General features: G+C 44.4%; 1 protein-coding gene across 3 annotated transcripts in view; it reads left to right on the top strand.

Moving 5' to 3' along the window:
• arhgap10 (Rho GTPase activating protein 10) overlaps positions 1-19,601 on the top strand; it is a 188,594-nt gene that overhangs the window by 59,596 nt on the left and 109,397 nt on the right. For all 3 annotated transcript variants that reach the window (XM_080193094.1, XM_080193101.1, XM_080193105.1), the window contains exon 2: positions 11,232-11,327. In XM_080193094.1, the coding sequence (XP_080049220.1) occupies positions 11,232-11,327 (96 nt within the window). The remainder of the gene's footprint in view (positions 1-11,231; positions 11,328-19,601) is intronic.

Here is a 19,601-nt window from a genome sequence, read left to right as displayed (position 1 = left end):
CCCTTCTGTTCGGTGCCCTACACTCAACAAAGAAACAGAACACCGCTCCTGCAAATATGCAGAAAATCGTTGTATGGTTAAGTACAGCATCATGTGGTAAATATTTGATTCTTAGAATGCCACAGATATTTAAATTGTTATTAAATATTAATGGAGGAACTATTTGTTCCTTTTTGCACTGGTTGCTCAGCAGAAATATATTCCGGTAAAGAAGGAATGTAGGAGAAGGGATAACCAGCCGTGGTTATCGAAGGAAATAAAGGGGAGTATTAAATTAAAAGCTGATGCGTTCAGAGTGGTTAAAAGTAGTGGGTGATTAGAAGATTAGGAAAGGTATAAAAATCAACAAAGAATGACTATGAAGCTAAACTAGCACTAAATATAAAAAACGTCAGTAAGAGTGTTTACAAATATATAAAGAAGAGGAGGCTGGCTAGAGTGAATGTTAGACCCTTAGATGATGAAAGGGGGGATTTAGTGGTGGGAGATGAGGAAATGGCTGAGGCCTTGAATAAGTTTTTTGCCTCGGTCTTCACGGAGGAGGACGCGAATAGTTTGCCGGATATTAAAGATAGAAGGATGGTAGGAGTTGAGGGTCTGAATGCGATTACATAAGAACATAAGAACATAAGAAATAGGAGCAGGAGTAGGCCATCTGGCCCTTCGAGCCTGCCCCGCCATTCAATAAGATCATGGCTGATCTGTCGTGGCTCAGTTCCACTTTCCCGCCCTCTCCCCATAACCCTTAATCCCCTCTCTTATCAAAAACCCATCAACCCGCTTCTTAAAAATATTTAGCGAGGCAGCCTCCACCACTTCAACGGGCAGAGAATTCCAGAGATTCACCACCCTTTGAGTGAAGAAGTTCCTCCTCAACTCCGTTCTAAACCGCCCCCCCTTTATCTTGAGGCTGTGCCCCCTAGTCCTACTGTCTTTTTTGAGCGGGAAGAGTCTCTCCACCTCTATCCTATCCATCCCATTCATCATCTTATATGTCTCAATGAGATCTCCCCTCATTCTTCTAAACTCTAACGAGTACAAGCCTAGTTTATTCAGCCTCTCCTCATAGCTCAACCCCCTCAACTCCGGTATCAGCCTAGTAAACCTCCTCTGCACTCCCTCCAAGGCCAAAATATCCTTGCGCAGGTGCGGCGCCCAAAACTGCACACAGTACTCCAGCTGCGGCCTCACCAATGCCCTATACAGCTGCAGCAAGACCTCCCTACTTTTATATTCAATCCCCCTCGCTATGAAGGCCAGCATCCCATTCGCCTTCCTGACCACCTGCTGCACCTGCAGGCTGGGTTTTTGCGACTCATGCACAAGGACCCCGAGGTCCCTCTGCACCGTCGCCTGCTGCAGTTTTTCGCCACGTAAGTAATAGTCCTTCCTACCATTCTTCCTACCAAAGTGGACCACCTCACACTTGCCAACATTAAATTCCATTTGCCATTTCCTGGCCCATTCGCCCAGCCTATCCAGATCCTTCTGCAGACTCTCCACACCCTCTGCACAATTTGCCTTTCCCCCAATCTTGGTGTCAACAGCAAATTTCGACACCCTACACTCAGTTCCCTCCTCCAGATCATCTATATAAATGGTAAATAGCTGAGGCCCCAGCACCGACCCCTGGGGCACCCCACTAGTCACCAACCGCCAATCCGAATAGCACCCATTGACCCCCACTCTCTGCCTCCTATTTGACAACCAATCCTCTATCCACACTAACACCCTACCCCCAACTCCATGTCCTCTGACCTTCTGCAGTAACCTCTTGTGAGGTACCTTATCAAACGCCTTCTGAAAATCCAGAAAGACCACATCCACCGGCTCTCCTCTATCCACCGCCCTAGACACATCCTCATAGAACTCCAGTAAATTTGTCAGACACGACTTCCCTTTAATGAAACCGTGTTGCGTCTGCCCTATCAAGCAATTCCCTTCAAGATGCCTCGCAATTTCCTCCTTAATGACGGATTCTAACATTTTACCTACCACAGACGTTAAACTAACCGGCCTATAATTCCCCGCCTTTTGCCTGGCACCCTTCTTAAACAACGGCGTAACATTAGCCGTTTTCCAATCTTCCGGCACTTCCCCGGAATCCAGCGACGTCTGGAAAATAACCACCAAGGCATCCACTATAACCTCCGCCATTTCTTTCAGAACCCTCGGATGCATTCCGTCCGGTCCTGGGGACTTGTCCACAATCAGCCCCTCCAGTCTGTCGCGCACCACCTCTCTAGTAACAGTAATGTCATTAAGACCCTCCAGTCCTACCACCTTTCCATCGCTAACACCCGGCAAATTATTCACGTCCTCCTCCGTGAAGACAGAAACAAAAAAGTTATTCAAGACCTTAGCCATATCCCCATCCCCTACCACTAGGTCCCCTTTCTCATCCTCTAAGGGACCAACGTTCACCCTAGCCAGCCTCTTCCTTTTTATATATTTATAAAAACTCTTGCTATCCTTTTTTATATTAAGCGCTAGCCCAGCTTCATAGCTTCTTCTACCCTCCTTTATCAACTTTTTTGTCAATCTTTGTTGACATTTAAACCTTTCCCAATCCTCTTCTCGCCCACTGCTCTTAGCTACTCTAAATTCCTCCGCTTTTAGTTTAACACTTTCCTTCACCTCCTTCGTTATCCACGGCTTATTACCTCTCTTCCTACTGTCCTTTTTAACCATCGGAATAAATTTCTGCTGAGCACCAAGAAAGATCTCCTTAAAGATCCTCCACTGCTCCTCAGCAGACCTACCTTCCAACGCGCTCCCCCAGTCCACATTCGCCAATTCTTCTCTCATCCTACCATACTCCCCTCTATTCAAACAAAGGACGCGTGTCCGGGAACCCACTTTCTCCTCCTCCATCTGCAACAGAAACTCCACCATACAATGATCACTCTCTCCAAGAGGATCCTTCACCGCAAGGTCCCTAATTCTACCGGCCTCATTACATAGCACCAGATCCAAGATAGCTCGCTCCCTCGTCGGCTCCAACACACACTGTTCCAGGAAACTATCCCGGCAGCATTCCAAGAACTCCTCCTCGAGCCCACCTCGTCCAACATGGGTCGACCAATCAATATGCAGATTGAAATCCCCCATAACTACTGCCGTCCCATTCCTGCACGCCGCACTTATTTGCGCGTTAACAGCCCGCCCCACCTCCAGATCATTATTCGGGGGCCTATAGACGACACCCACCAGCGTCTTCCTCCCTTTGCTGTTCCTAATCTCCACCCACAACGATTCCACTTTCTGCTCTTTGGCTCCGATATCATCCCTTGCTACCACCTTGATGCTGTCCTTAATCAGCAGAGCTACGCCACCCCCTCTTTCCTCCTGCCTATCCTTCCTAAACACTTGATAGCCCTGTACATTCATCTCCCAGTCCCTGTCACCTTGCAGCCACGTCTCTGTAATGGCCACCAGATCGTATCCATTTGTGCTGATCTGCGCCACCAGCTCATCCACTTTATTCCGAATGCTTCGTGCATTCAGATAAAGCGCTTTCATCCCAGCCTTCTTCTGGACCCTATTTGCCGTAACGCCACCACTTGGGACATCCTCAGCCTCTTCCCTTACCTGTACCCTATCCTTAACTGTAGACCTCCTAACATCACCTACCCTCGCACCCTCCCCCCCCCCCCTAATTAGTTTAAAGCCCTGTCTACAGTCCTCTTTACTCGATTCGCCAGCACTCTGGTCCCAGCACGGTTCAGACCAACCCCATCCCGCCCGAACAAGTCCCACCTACCCCAATACTGGTGCCAATGCCCCATAAATTCGATCCCATTCCTCCCACACCAATCTCTGAGCCACCCATTCACTTCCTTTATCCTGTCAACCCTACGCCCGTCTGCACTCGGTTCAGGCAGTAGCCCAGAGAAGACCACCTTGTCGGTTCTACTTTTTAATTCCATTCCCAGCTTCTCATACTCCCTCCCCAGATCCTCAGTCCGCACTTTGCCTACGTCGCCGGCACCCACATGTACCACCACAACCGGGTTCTCACCCTCCCACTCCAGATTCCTCTGCAGCCCAGCTGCGACATCCTGTACCCGAGCACCAGGCAGACAACACACCCTTCTGTGCACTTTGTCATTGTGACAAAGGACAGTGTCAATACCCTTCACCCCACTATCCCCAATCACTACTACGTTCCTTTTCCCCTTCTCTTTGATTACTGTCACTAGAGAGGTAGTGCTTGATAGACTAACGGGACTGATGGTGGACAAGTCCCCAGGACTGGATGGAATGCATGGCAGAGGTGATAGTGGATGCCTTAGTGATTATTTACCAAAATTCACTGGATTCCGGGGAAGTGCTGGAAGATTGGAAAACGTCTAATGTTATGCTGCTGCTTAAAAAAGGTAGCAGACAAAAGGCAGGGAATTATAGGCCGGTTTGTTTAACGTCTGTAGTTGGAAAAATGCTTGAATCCGTCATCAAAGAAGAAATAGCGAGGCACCTAGAAAGGAATGGTTTGATAGAGCAGATGCAGCACGGATTCGTTAAGGGGAAGTCATGTCTGATGAATTTATTGGATTTCTGTGAGGATGTGACTAGTGCGGTAGACAGAGGGGAACTGATGGATGTGGTGTTTCTAGATTTTCAAAAGACCTTCTGATAAGGTGCCTCACAAAAGGTTACTACAGAAGGTTAGGGTGCACGGAGTTGGGGGTAAGGTGTTAGCGTGGATAGAGGATTGGTTGTCTAATAGGAAGCAGAGAGTTGGTATCAATGGGCGCTATTCTGATTAGCGGTTGGTGACTAGTGGAGTGCCGCAGGGATTGGTGCTGGGGCGTCAGCTATTTACCATTTATATAGATGATCTGGAGGAGGGGGCTGAGTGTAGGGTGAAGAAATTTGCTGATGACATGAAGATGAGTGGAAAAGCAAATTGCGTGAAGGGTGTGGAAAGTCTGCAGAGGAATCTGGATAGGCTGAGCGAGTGGGCGAGGACCTGGCAGATGGAGTATAATGTTAGCAAGTGTGAGGTTATCCGCTTTGGCAGGAATAATAGTAGGAGGGATTACTATTTAAAGGGCGAAAAGCTGCAGCATGCTACGGTGCAGAGGGACCTGGGGGTCCTTGTGCATGAGTCGCAAAAACCCAGTCTGCAGGTGCAGCAGGTGATCAAGAAGGCGAATGGGATGCTGGCCTTTATAGCGAGGGGGATAGAATATAAAAGCAGGGAGGTCTTGCTGCAACTGTACAGGGCACTGGTGAGGCCGCAGCTGGAGTACTGTGTGCAGTTTTGGTCGCCGCACTTGCTTAAGGATATTTTGGCCTTGGAGGGAGTGCAGAGGAGGTTCACTAGGCTGATACCGGAGATGAGGGGATTGGACTATGAAGAGAGACTAAATAGACTGGGTCTGTACTCGCTGGAGTTTAGAAGGATGAGGGGGGATCTTATAGAGACATATAAGATAATGAAAGGGATGGATAGGGTAGAGGTTGAGAGATTCTTCCTGCTCAGAAAGGACAGCAGGACTAGAGGGCACAGCCTCAAGATAAGGGGGGTGCAGTTTAGATCGGAGTTGAGGAGGAACTTCTTCACTCAAAGGGTGGTGAATCTGTGGAATTCTCTGCCCATTGAAGTGGTGGAGGCTACCTCGCTAAATATATTTAAGTCATGGGTAGATAGGTTTTTGACAGACAAGGGAATTAAGGGTTATGGGGAGAAAGCAGGAAAGTGGAACTGATCCACTTCAGATCAGTCATGATCTAAATGAATGGCAGGGCAGGCTCGAAGGGCTAGATGGCCTACTCCTGCCCCTATTTATGTTCTAGGCACTAAGGTTACTTTGGCTTTTTAAGAGTTGAATCCAACCTTTCTAAAATGGGTTGTAAGGATTAGACTTTTAATTATGGATTGCTGCCAGTACATAATAAGGATTTTAAAAAACTTAAATCAGGAAACAACTGAATTTTTAAAATTCCTTCATAAAATGTGGGCCTCACTGGCAAGGCCAGCATTTGTTGCCCATCCCTAATTGCCTTTTAACTGAGTGACTTGCTAGGCTCAAAGTTCAAAGTCAGCCACATTGCTGTGGGTCTGCAGTCGCATGTAGGCCAGGCCAGGTAAGGGCAGCAGCTTTCCTTCCCTCAAGGACATTAGTGAACCAGATTGGTTTTTACGATAATTGACGATGGTTTCATGGTCACCATTATTGAAACTAGCTTTATATTGCAGACGTGGTGGGATTTGAATACGTATTCCCTGAGCATCAAGCCTGGGCTTCTGGATTACTAATCCAGTGATTTAATCACCATGCTCCTCCTTTGGATCAATGAAGCAGATAATTTTCATATCTCTGGCTGAAAGAGCAATACTCAAAGTCACGGATTCAATTGCAAAAACATGTTATTTAAAATACCATGCTGGCTAACTTTCTAACATCTGCTATCTGACCATAAACCCCAAGGTCAGGTGATTCCCTGTGCAGTACAGAGTGTATCTTATCCAAGTTCCATTTGGTATTTAATACTCAAGTCCATACACACAACAAGCTATCCTTATGACCTTCATCCTTCATTAAACCAAAAACATTTCTCTGATTTTTGGCAAGCTCTATGTAGGTTAGACTCCATCCCTTACTAAACATACTCCAACAAATTTTGCAAGTAAACTTAGCAAATCGTTATTTCTCCAACTCACCAAGTAAATTAATTTCTTCAGTTACAAATGTCAGTTAAGTTCAGGATGGTTGAAGTCTTTTGTTCAGTATTTCACTTTCTGGGATTGTTATTTCTGCTTCACTGTTTAACAATGGCATTCCTTGTGCTTACCATCAGTACGTACCTTGATGCTCCTCGGCAATCCAATGTAGTTGCTTTCTTGTGCACTTGAAAACATTGCAAACAAGAACAACATTTAGTGTGCGCCATTTTTGTATTAAACATATTCACAACACATGATCTCTGCACATGCTCTGTGTCAAGATTCCATTTTAAAATCACATGTCACTAAATCACAGAAAATCTTCATATTGTTTTGGTGAGATGGTAATTGGCTACTTCTGGCTAAAAACATGGTTACAAAATGAAGTGGGAACAACAGGCTATATAGCCTGCTCTGTGCTGTTGGCAGTCTCCTCCTGCTGCCTCAAGAAGCCTAATCATTATATCAGGACTAGGAAGTGTCAACCTTTTGATCAGCAAAGTAATGGGCAGTCCTGTCAGGTGACATTCTCATCGTAATAACCTGCTCACTGACTCTCACTTCGCATTCCATCAGGGCCACATGATTTCTGACTTCATTGTACCCTTAGTCCAAACAGGGACAAAAAAGCTGAATTTCAAAGGTGCAGTGAGAGTGCACTTGACATCTGACTTGAGCTAGGCATTTAGGAGCCCTGTCAAAACTGAATTCAATGGGAATGAGAGAAAAATTCTCCCCTTAGAGCAAAATCCGTTCAAAGAAAGTTGGCTGTGTTTGTTGAAGATCAATCTTCTCACTGCAGGAGTTCCTAGTCATGATGTGGAGGTATAGATTCCAAATAAACCTGTTGGGCTTTAACCTCATGTTGAGAGACTTCTTATGGATTTCCTAGTATATTGGGCCCAACCACCATCTGTCACTCAATCACAAGTTCAGAAGTGGAGATATTCACTGAGGTCTGCACAATGTTCAGCACAATTTGACTGCTAAGACACAGGAGCAGTTAATGTCCATATGCAGCAAGTCCTGGGCAACATTCGGGCTTGTGCTGAGATGTGGTACAGGTGTCGCTTACCCTTCAGGCAATGTCCATCTCCAACAAGAGAAATCTAACATTTAATGACATTCTTATTGCTGAAACTACATTATCAACATCCTTGGTGAAAGCATTGATTAGAAACTGAACATGTGATAATACTGTGTCAAAAGCAGGGTTGGAGGCTGGAAATTCTGCAGTGCATAACTCACCTCATTCACCAAAACTTGTCGGCCCCTAACTCACCAAAGCCTGTCCGCCATCTACAAGGCACAATCAGGAGTGTGACGTGTCTGGATGAGTGCAGCTCCAACAAAACTGAGAAAGCTTGACATCATCGAGGGCAAAACAGCCAACTTGTTTCACCCAATTCACCAACCTAAACGTTCACTCCCTCCACCACTGAGGAAAGGTGGCAGCAATGTGCACCACCTACAAAATGCAATGCAGCAACTCACCAAGGTCCTTTGACTGTACCTTCGAAACACATGAGCTCTACCATTCAGACACATGGAAACCACACCGCCAGCAAGTTCCTTCCAGTTACTCACCACCCTGTTCCAACACGCCACAGCGAAAAACCGCACCGTACTCCTCAGAAGATAAACATGGGACATGGCGGACAGAGTATCCTTCGTCATCCAGTACTTCCCTGGAGCGGAGAGGCTACGACATCTTCTCCGGAGCCTTCCACATGTCATTGATGAAGACGAATGTTTCACCATCCCCACAGCCCCACTTCCTGCCTTCAAACAACCACACAATCTCAAACTGACCATTGTCCGCAGCAAACTACCCAGCCTTCAGGAGAACAGTGACCACAACACCACACAATCCTGCCACAGCAACCTCTGCAAGATGTGCCGGATGCCATCATCTCATGTGAGAACGTCATCCACCAGGTATACGGTACATACTCTTGCAACTTGGCCAACGTTGTCTACCTGATACACTGCAGGAAAGGATGTCTCTAGGCCTGGTACATTGGGGAGATGATGCAGACGCTCTGACAACAGATGAATGAACACATCTCGACAATCACCGCAGGAGTGTTCTCTTCCTATTGGGGAACACTTCAGCGGTCATGGGCATTCAGCCTCTGATCTTCGGGTAAGTGTTCTCCAAGGCGGCCTTCACGACACACAACAGCGCAGACTCACTGAACAGAGACTGATAGCCAAGTTCCGCACACACGAGGACGGTCTCAACCGGGGATCTTGGGTTCATGTCGCGCTATCTGTAACCCTCATGACTTGCCTGGGCTTGCAAAATCTCACTAATTCTCCTGTCTGGAGACAATGCACACCTCTTTAACCTGTGCTTAATGCTCTCCAGTCACATTGTCTGTACCTTTTTAAGACTTGATTACTTGTAAAGACTCGCATTCTAGTCATTATTCTGTAAATTGAGTTTGTATCTTTATATGTCCTGTTTGTGAATAGAACTCCCACTCACCTGACAAAGGAGCAGCACTCCGAAAACTCGTAGCTTTTCCTACCAAATAAACCTGTTGGACTTTAACCTACTGTTGTGAGACTTCTTACTGTGTTTACCCCAGTCCAACGCTGGCATTTCAACATCATATTTATAAAGACTAGAAACCCATATGTTTTATTAGCCACTTTCTCAACTGGCCACTTTCTCAATTTGTGCACATATTCCTCCAAATCAGTCTGTTCCTGTGTTCTGTTTTAGAAATGTACTCTGTATTTTGTATTTCCGTAGCTTGTTTTTCCTACCAAGGTGTATCACTTCACATTTCTCTGTGTTAAAGTTCATTGTTCCCTCCTCTGTTCCTTTCTCAGCCTTCTCACCCTTTTTTTCTTTTATTGGCAAGGCCAGCTTTTATTGCCCATCCCTAGATGCCCTTGAGAAGGTGGAGGTGAGTTGCAGTAGCGGTGAGCTGTCTTCTTGAACTACTGCAATCCCTGTGGTGTAGGTACACCCACAGTGCTAAAAGGGAGAGAGTTCCAGGGTTTTGACCCAATGACAGTGAAGGAATGGTGATATAGTTCAAAGTCAGGATGGTGCATGACTTGAAGGAGGGCCTCCATGTGGTAATGTTGCCAGTTATCTGCTGCTCTTGTCCTTCTAGATGGCAGTGGTCTTGGGTTTTAGGAGCTGCTGCCTAAGGAACCTTGGTGAGTTCCTGCAGTGCATCTTGAAGATGGTACGCACTGCTACCACTGTTTGCCGGTGGTGGAGGAGTGTGTTCAAGTGGACTGCTGTGTTCTGGATGGTGTTGAGCTTTTGAGCATTGTTGGAGTCGCACACACCCAGGCAAGTGGGGAGTATTCCATCGTACTCCTTACTTGTGCCTTGTAGATGGTGGACAGGCTTTGGGAGTCAGGAGGGGGTTACTCACTGCAGAATTCCTAGCCTCTGGGCTGCTCTGGTAGTCACAGTATTTACATGGCTAGTCCTGTTCAGTTTCTGGTCAATGGATCATGCACTCAAGACTCCTGGCTGAAGCTGCAGCCCCTTTCTCCCTCTCACAGGCCTCTTTCTCTCCCTCATATTCTTCCATTCTTTGATTCTCCCTTGGCTCCCCTCAAGCTCGTTGACTCCATGATCTACCTTCTATTCTTTGGTCATTAACTGGAGAAATCCTTAATAAAATTTTGGCAGAAAGCTTATTTCAAATTCGGAAGTTATTTTATTCAAATTGGGAAGTTACTTCGTGAGTTCTTATTAAGTCTATTCCCAAAGAAAAATGTGTCCAAAAGGAGAAGAAGCTGCCACCAACATGATGGTTAGAGAGAAAATGGGCTAGATTCTGATGTTTTGATCCTGCACTAACAAAATCAGATGTCTTCCATCGTGTTGTTTCATTTGTACGACTTTAGTTGTCCGCTAAAATCAATTTCACTTTTCTAAATTGTTTAGGAAAACACTTCAGAGTGCATTTCTCATGCTTGTAAAAAAAAATTATAGGACCCATACATGTAAATCCATCCAAATGTCATGATAAAGTTATACATGAATCCTGCACTCAGACAGGTGTGAATATTATGGGTTGCCTTAGTTATTTAGAGTGTGGTGCATTAAAGAAATTATTTTTAGATCCACTTCCTTAAGTTGTGCCCCGCAGGGATATTTCTGGATATATATTTTTCTAAGTTACTTTTTGATGGGTAACTAATTTACCAAGTTTTAACTGAATAGACTGATTTGTCTCAAGTTTAACCATAGCAAAATCAAAGCTATGCCCTTTTTTTCAAAGACTGCAAGGTATCCTTGGATTAATTGTGATCCAATTGAAGCTGTAGGAGACTTTTAACTGACAGCAACACTGCTGGTCATGGAATAGTGACTGGGGTGGACAAATTTTTACGTTAGTTTTAAGGAAAATGTTGCTGACGATGCAGAATCTCTCAATGCAATGTACTGAGTTAGATATTGTAGATTATTTTTGCTTTTTATTTTGCTTTAAATTAAACATTTACACTTTGGTTTTTATCAACTTTGATTGTATGCTGATCTTTTATATCTAAATTTTTCTCAATTGGTTATTCTTGGCAGCCCTTTCAGCAGCGCAACACAAATTCGCTCGGTCACTTGGGGAGTTTTCATTTGAGTTTATCGGAGATGCTGAGACAGATGATGAGCGATGCATTGGTAAGTGGATCTCATTATTTCTTATCTTGTTTCTCACTTCACTTTCTGGCTTCTCGTACCACAGAAGTTGTAGCACAGCTCTGAGTGGTTATAACTCTATGAATTCTGCATTAAAAAAAATTGTGATTTAATATAGACTAATTGGAGAAATATTTCTGATTCAAAAAATTGCTAAACATAACATCCTTAGACAAAGTCAATCTTTTTGTTAAAGAATTTGCTGAAGTATTTCTGTAGACTTCAAAGGTTTGATCAGAAATTGTTCCACCTTAATTTAGTTACATTTTAAAAGTGTCTAGGAATACCAGTCTTTTCATTATTTTTATATCCACTGTTTATGCTATAGTGTCTGTAGTCTATGTAACTGAACTATGTGCAAGGAAGAGATTGCATTTATCAATAACATAGGCTGAAATTAAAGTAGTTCATGCATCATGTAACTCAGGTTCACGCATCTAATGTGGTTACAGTCACTCAAAGCATTCTCTTCAAAAAGATTAAAAATGATCAAACTTTAAGCAGATCAGCTTTGATGTTGTCAGATAGAATTGCTTCCCTTGGAAGCAAGTGATATGATTGTATCAGGAATAAAATTGAGTTCCCAGATAATCTTATTTAAAAGATGTGATTTTTGATACCCATTTTACGAAGTTTCATTGTATTGTTTTGCAGGAATTTGTTGAAATTCTGTGTTTGCATAGAATTGGTTTTATTTCTTGCCCCCAGATGAATAAGGGTTTGGATGCATTCTGCGCAGTTTGATCACATGACATTTGACCACGTGACATTTACTAGCAGTTTTCAATTGTTTTTGTATTTATAAAAGGGTCGCTTGTATTTGAATGTTTTGAGCAGAAAATTCTTTAATTCAAGCAGAATTAAAGAATAGCCATGTTATGTAGAAATGGAATGCCATGTATTTCGTTTCATTTCATGCTGATATTTGGCCAATTACACTTTTTGAATCCACTTCGACATTCGTCCCATTTTGGACTTGGTCTAAAATTGACAATCCCATTTATGGACCCTTCCACTGGCTTCTGTGTTCCTGGAGTTCTCCAGGCAGCAGAACCTGATGTTGCCACATGATGGGTCCTGTGCATACTGCAGACACAACTTCCACATTTTCACCCAGATTACCAGGCGTAGCAATCAGGAGGTCATCAGCAAATTCTGGAAAAAATGCAAACCATTCAGCTGGTTTGGCAACTCTAGAATGGCTTTTAAGAATCTAGTTTTCTGTTTTGCTTTCTTATTTGGCCTTGTCACCAAATGAACAATAAATAGCACATTGTAACCATGTACCTTTTTGGTTCCGTAACCAGGTGACCATTCAGATCCAAGAATTCCAGAGCAGGTTGATTATAACTGACTAGTCAAATTGCGATTATAAACTGTATAAATTGAGGTAACTGTATATACCTTTTTCAAATGAAATTTGAGTATATTAAGTTTTGAGCTTGGATAAGCTGCTGAAACCTGCTTAATTGTAACAAATCCACCCCCCCCACCCCCCCCCCCCCCCCGATTAACCATTATTTTTACGTTAAATTACTTCACTTAATTGAGAAGTAGGCTACCATTTGTTAGCTTTCTAATTAACAAGTGAAACTGCTCAGTTAATTTTTCCCATTGAACTAAATCTGTTATAATATTTATGGAAATTTGTGAGGCATTGAGGACCATTACGGGAAGGTCAGTGGGCAATAGGGAGGTGGCAGTAATTTAGAAACCAGTTAATGTGATGCCCATATTCCAAAAGGGTGACAGAACAAACACTGACAACTACAACTGCAAATGTAAAGCATTGCATCTGGCAAGGAATAATGGTGGCACACATTCTCTGGATGGTTTTGAAATAGTTATTTATAGAAAACATTTTGAAGCTTGGTGGATTTCATTTTCAAAGTTCTAACTATTGCAGAGTAACAATCAACACTCCATGACCAAAACATTAGAGTACAAAGCTGAGGAAGTCATAATCATGTTGTAATATTCCCTTAAGCAAAACCACCTTGAGTAATGTGCTCTGCTTAGGGCAACAAGTGTGGAAACGTTTAATCTGGAAATTATTGTAATATCTTGGAAAGATTAGTGACCACTAAGTGGAGTATTTATTTACAGGAATAACTATAAACAGAGTGGGAAAGATTTTATCAATTGCTTTGACTGCAGTCTCCAGGCAGTGTGGGATTGCCCATGCTCTGCTCCAGGATTCATGCACTTTAGTCCAATTGCCCAAACAGCTCACATACCCCTCCAAAATGTCTCAAAGGGGCTCGCTACTACATCCCCTGCCATTTAAGCCCCTTATTAATACATACCAACAAAAGTTAAAGTATTTATACTCTAGCCTCATAAATGAATTCTTTAACACATTGCATTATCAAGTCGGTTTGTCAGCGATTTCCTCTCCCTCTGGAAGTGGTGCACCTCAACAGCAGGGGTAGATTTGATTTAACTTTGATAAATCGGACTTCCAACCTGTAAGTGCCTCAGTGCAAATCTCTTCTCCAGTTCCCACTGGAACACTAACTTGGCCCTTCTTCAAGCTGACTTATTTCCGTAATGTTTCCAACAACAACTAGATGACTGGTGGCCATACTTGGAGTGGACTGTTCCACTAGTTCTCTATGTGACTCCCTTCATCTCAAGTGATCTAGATACTTCCTCAGTATTTTACCATGAACTTCTACTTCATATGGTACTGGTCCCATCCTGGCCATGACAACAACTGGGACCCAACGCTGATCAGCCCAAAGCTTTTAACCTACTAGATCATCCACTTCAAATGTTCTCATAGGTTTGTTGAATCATTATGTATCTTTTGCATGCTTTGCTCTGTCTTGATGCTGCCCACCAAATTTGGAAACATCAGGTCCAACTTTGTTTGATTATGCCTACACATCAGCAGTTGGCAGGATTACTCTGGTGATCATACAAGATGTTGTTCTATAGGTGATAAGAAAACCTGACTAATTTGGTCTGTAAGGATGCTGGTGGATGCTTTTTCGTGGCTGCTTTAAAAGTTTGCATAGCCCTCTCAGCCAGTCCATTTGATGAGGGGTGGTAAGATGTACATGCTTAATGCCATTTGACAACATGAAATGCTGGAATTCCTCGCTGGTAAATACAGTACTACTGTCCAAAATCATCACCTCTGGTAAACAAAGGATAATGTACAGAAATCATAGAAACCCCACAGTGTTCACAGCCATCTGGCCCATCGAGTCTGCACCGACCACGGTCTACAGAAGGATCTAGATAGGCTGGGCGAATGGGCCAGGAAATGGCAAATGGAATTTAATGTTGGCAAGTGCGAGGTGGTCCACTTTGGTAGGAATAATGGTAGGAAGGATTATTACTTATGTGGAGAAAAACTGCAGCAGGCGACGGTGCAGAGGGACCTCGGGGTCCTTGTGCATGAGTCGCAAAAACCCAGCTTGCAGGTGCAGCAGGTGGTCAGGAAGGCAAATGGGATGCTGGCCTTCATAGCGAGGGGGATTGAATATAAAAGTAGAGAGGTCTGGCTGCAGCTGTATAGGGCATTGGTGAGGCCGCAGCTGGAGTACTGTGTGCAGTTTTGGGCGCCGTACTTACACAAGGATATTTTGGCCTTGGAGGGAGTGCAGAGGAGGTTTACTAGGCTGATGCCGGAGTTGAGGGGGTTGAGCTATGAGGAGAGGCTGAATAAATTAGGCTTGTACTCGTTAGAGTTTAGAAGAATGAGGGGAGATCTCATTGAGACGTATAAGATGATGAATGGGATGGATAGGATAGAGGTGGAGAGACTCTTCCCGCTCAGAAAGGATAGTAGGACTAGGGGGCACAGCCTCAAGATAAAGGGGGGGCGGTTTAGAACAGAGTTGAGGAGGAACTTCTTCACTCAAAGGGTGGTGAATCTCTGGAATTCTCTGCCTGTTGAAGTGGTGGAGGCTACCTCACTAAATATTTTTAAGACACAGGTTGATGGGTTTTTGATAAGAGAGGGGATTAAGGGTTATGGGGAGGGGGCGGGAATGTGGAACTGAGCCACGACAGGTCAGCCATGATCTTATTGAATGGCGGGGCAGGCTCGAAGGGCTAGTTGGCCTACTCCTGCTCCTATTTCTTATGTTCTTATGTTCTTATATCCCCACACATTTACCTGCTAATCCCTCTAACCTACACATCTCAGGACACTAAGGGGCAATTTTAGCATGGCCAATCAACCTAATCTTTGCATATGTTTGGACTCTGGGAGGAAACCGGAGCACCCGGAGGAAACCCACGCAGACACAAGGAGAATGTGCAAACTCCACACAGACAGTGACCCAAGCCGGGAATCAAACCCAGGTCCCTGGCGTGTGAAGCAACAGTGCTAACCCTGTGCCACCGTGTAGCTTTCTTTGTCTTAACTTCTTTTGTAACGTTAGGAAAGTTATGGACTTCATTTCATAGATGTCTAGCCATTTTGAATGTGTGTCCGCTATAAGTGAGAACATTGTGCCCAAGAATGGGCCTACAAAATCAACATGGAGTCTCACCCACGGCTGACCTCACCATTCCCAATGGTGCATGGGGGCTGCTGATGGTAACTTTTGTGATTCCTGGCACTAATTGCACTGTTTAACCATGCTTTCTATATTTTCATCTAACCCGGACCCCAGCACAAACTGTTTGTGATGCACAGAGTGAATCACACTGAAAACTGGGGGCGGGGCCTATTTCCACTGGAGAGGCCAGCAGCATGGCGCTGAGTGCCCCAGTGCACATGCGTCAATCTGTCAGCAGTAAGTTCGGTGAATGCGCTGTAGCTCCACACTGCTGGCCTCCCGATTTGCCGCCATCTCGAACACTGGCAGCCCCACAACCCTGCATCATTGGCCTTCTAACTCCCCCATGGCCTGATCACTGGCTCCCTGGATGTGTCTGAGCCAGCATAACCCCCAATCCCCCCACGTACCAACAGACCTGATCCCCCAAGTCCCCCCGCACCCCCCCATGTCTGGTGGGCAGTGCCAAGGTGCTCCTGGGCATTGCCATTTTGCTCCTTGGGTGTGGCCAGGTTGGCACTGCCAAGCTGGAAATGCCCAGGAACACCCCTCCCTTACCTCCTGGGATGCCTGAATAGCCTCCCTTCACTCCAGCAGGATTGGGCCACTAGTTCCCCACAAGTGGGGAAATATTGTAACTCAATATTGTAGCTCAGGTCTGCTATAAAAGCAGCGCAGCGGGATGGGAGAATTGCCCTTTTTAACTTGATACATTAAAGGTGCTTCTTTAATGGCTCTAACTTTACCTTCCATCAGATGCAACCCTTGTGTGACCACTGTCAATCCCAAATAATACAATTCATTTGCTTTGAAGGTGCATTTCTCTCTTTAATCAGTTCAGAACCTTTCTAAAACCTCCTCTAATTTCATTACGTACTCCTCTTCCATGGCTCCCATGATTAACACATCAAGTAAACAATTATCTTAGGTGAATGAAAGCAGATTACTGTGGATGCTGGAATCTGAAATCAAAAGAGAAAATGCTGGAAAATCTCTGCAGGCCTAGCAGCACCTGTAAGGAGAAAAAACCGCTGGCTTTTTGAGTCCAGATGACCCTTTGTCAAAGCTAAAGGACATTGAAAGTGGGAGGGTTTTATACTGCAGGGCGAGGGAATGAATGATGAGTCATAGCCATGGAAACCAGGGGAAAGAACTACTATTGGCAGTCCATAGAGAGAATAAAGGGTGTGAATGGCCAGATAGCATAGAAGCTAAAATTAGAGGGTCAACGATGACAGATGAAGATGTTGGGGGATGGGCGGGAGAGAGATAAAATAGAGAAAAGGGGAAGCAAAGGGGGAGAAAACGTCAGGAAGGGGGAATGAAGAAAGACAATAAAGAAATAAAAGGTAGAGAACGGTAAAAAGATTAAATAAAATAAAAACAAAGGGATTGAGGTGGGGTGGAGCTAATAATCAGAAGTTGTTGAATTCAATGTTGAACCTGGAAGGCTGCGAAGTGTCTAGTTAGAAGATGAGATGCTGTTCCTCCAGTTTGCGTTGAGCTTCACTGGAATATTGCAGCAAGCCAAGGACAGACATGTGGGCATGGGTGCAGGATCATGTGTTAAAATGGCAAGAAACCACAAAATCAGGGCCCTGATTGTGCACAGACCGAAGGCGCTCAGCAAAGCAATCACCCAGTCTACACTTGGTCTCTCCAATATAGAGGAGACCACACTGGGAGCTGCGAATGCAATATGCCAAATTGAAACAGGTGCAAGTGAAATGCTGCTTAACCTGGAACAAATAGTATGGGATACCTATCCAGTTTCTTCACCTAATTTATCATTAATTTCTTAAAATTAATTCGTGGGACATAGGCATCACTGGTTAGCCAGCGTTTATTGCCCATCCCTAGTTGCCTCTATCTTTTATTTCTTTATTGTCTTTCTTCATATCCCCCCTTTTTCCCCTACTTTATCCCCCTTTTCCTTACCTTTTCTCCCCCTTTGCTTCCTCTTTTCTATATTTCACCTGTCTTTCACCCATTTCCCCACACCCCCCAACATCTTCATCTGTTCCAGTTGACCCTCTGATTTTAGCTTCTCTGCCGTTGGGCCACTCACAACCTTTATTCTCTCTGTGGACTGCCATTAGCAGTCTTTTCCCCCAGTTTCCATGGCTATGACTCATCTTTCATTCCCTCACCCTGCAGTATAAATACCTCCTTTAGCTTTGACAAAGGTTCATCTGGATTCAGTGTCAACTCTTCTCTCTCCTTCCAGATGCTGAAAGATTTTCCAGCATTTTCTCTTGTAATAGGCTCTCCATCGTGCATTGAATGATTGCACAAGCCAGTGAGACTCCAAATGACAGTCTGGTGTACTGGTACAGGTCCTTATCTTTGTTAATAGTGACAAACTCCCTGGATATCTCATTTAGTTTCTACTGCTGGTCCACATGACTCATGTCTAACTTAGTATAGATTGGACCTCCAACGAGCTTGGCATTCAGGTCTTTTATTTTTAGTATGGGATACCTGTCCACTTTCTTCACCTAATTTATTGTTAATTTTTTAAATGTAATTTGTAGGACATGGGCATCGCTGGTTAGCCAGTGTTTATTGCCCATCCCTAGTTGCCTTTGAGTGGTGGTGAGCTTCTGCTTTGAATCGCTGCAGCCTGTGCACTGTGTGTTGACCCACAATGCCGTTAGAGAAGAAATTCCAGAATTTTGACCCAGCGATTGCGAAGGAACGGCGATATATTTCCAAGTCAGGACAGTGGGTGGATTGGAGAGGAACTTGCAGGTGATGATATTCCCATATACCTGCTGCCCTTGTCCTTCTAGATAGAAGTGATCATGGTTTTGGAAAGTGCTGTCTCAAGATTTTTTGTGAATTGCTGCAATGCATCTTGTAGATGGTACACACTCCAGCTACTGAGCATTGGTGGTGGAGGGAGTGGGATATTTGTAAATGTGCCAATCAAGTGGGCTGCTTTGTTCTGAATGGTGTTAAGCTTCTTGTGTTGTTGGAGCTGCACCCATCCAGGCAAGTCAAGAGTATTCCATCACACTCCTGACTTGTCCCTTGGAAATTTTGGATAGGCTTTGGGGAGTCAAGAGGTGAGTTACTTGTTGCAGGATTCTTAGCCTCTGACCTGCTTTTGTAGCCACTGTGTTTATGCGGTGAGTCCAGTTGAGGTTCTGGTGAATGATAACACCAAGGATGTTGACGGTGAGGGGGGAGGGAACGGGACTTCAGTGATGGCTACACCATTGAATATCAAGGGACAGTGGTTAGAATGTCTCTTATTGGTGATGGACGTTGCCTGGCATTTGTGTGGCGCGAATATTACTTGCTACTTATCAGTCCAAGCCTGAATTTTGTCTAGATCTTGTTGCATTTGAACATGGACTGCTTCAGAATCTGAGTCGTCGCAAATGGTGCTGAACATTGTACAATCATTGGCGAGCATCCCCACTTCTGACGTTATAGTCTCCACATATTCGTACTGTCTTATTTGGCTTAAGTGTTGGCAGAAAAGGAATTGCCCACTCCATGAACTGCATAGGCTTGATAATGCCCAAATCTTCTATTCGTCTAAGTTCGGACTCCACTTTCTCATGTAGTGTATAGAGCACTTGTCTTGCTCTCTACAAACTTTTGGTGTAGCCTCTGGATGCACAAAATTTGCCTTTCATGGCTCATACTTCGCCAAGTTGTTCTTGAAATACTTCCTGGTATCTCCTGAGGAGGTCATGTAGGTTCCCTTCATTAACTTTGAAAATTTACC

The sequence above is a fragment of the Carcharhinus amblyrhynchos genome, chromosome 1, assembly GCF_965287045.1.
Source record: "Carcharhinus amblyrhynchos chromosome 1, sCarAmb.v2.hapA, whole genome shotgun sequence".
Lineage (NCBI taxonomy): Eukaryota > Metazoa > Chordata > Chondrichthyes > Carcharhiniformes > Carcharhinidae > Carcharhinus > Carcharhinus amblyrhynchos.
The sequence above is the reverse complement of the archived record's forward strand: the minus strand, read 5'-3'. Positions and strand labels throughout refer to the sequence as shown.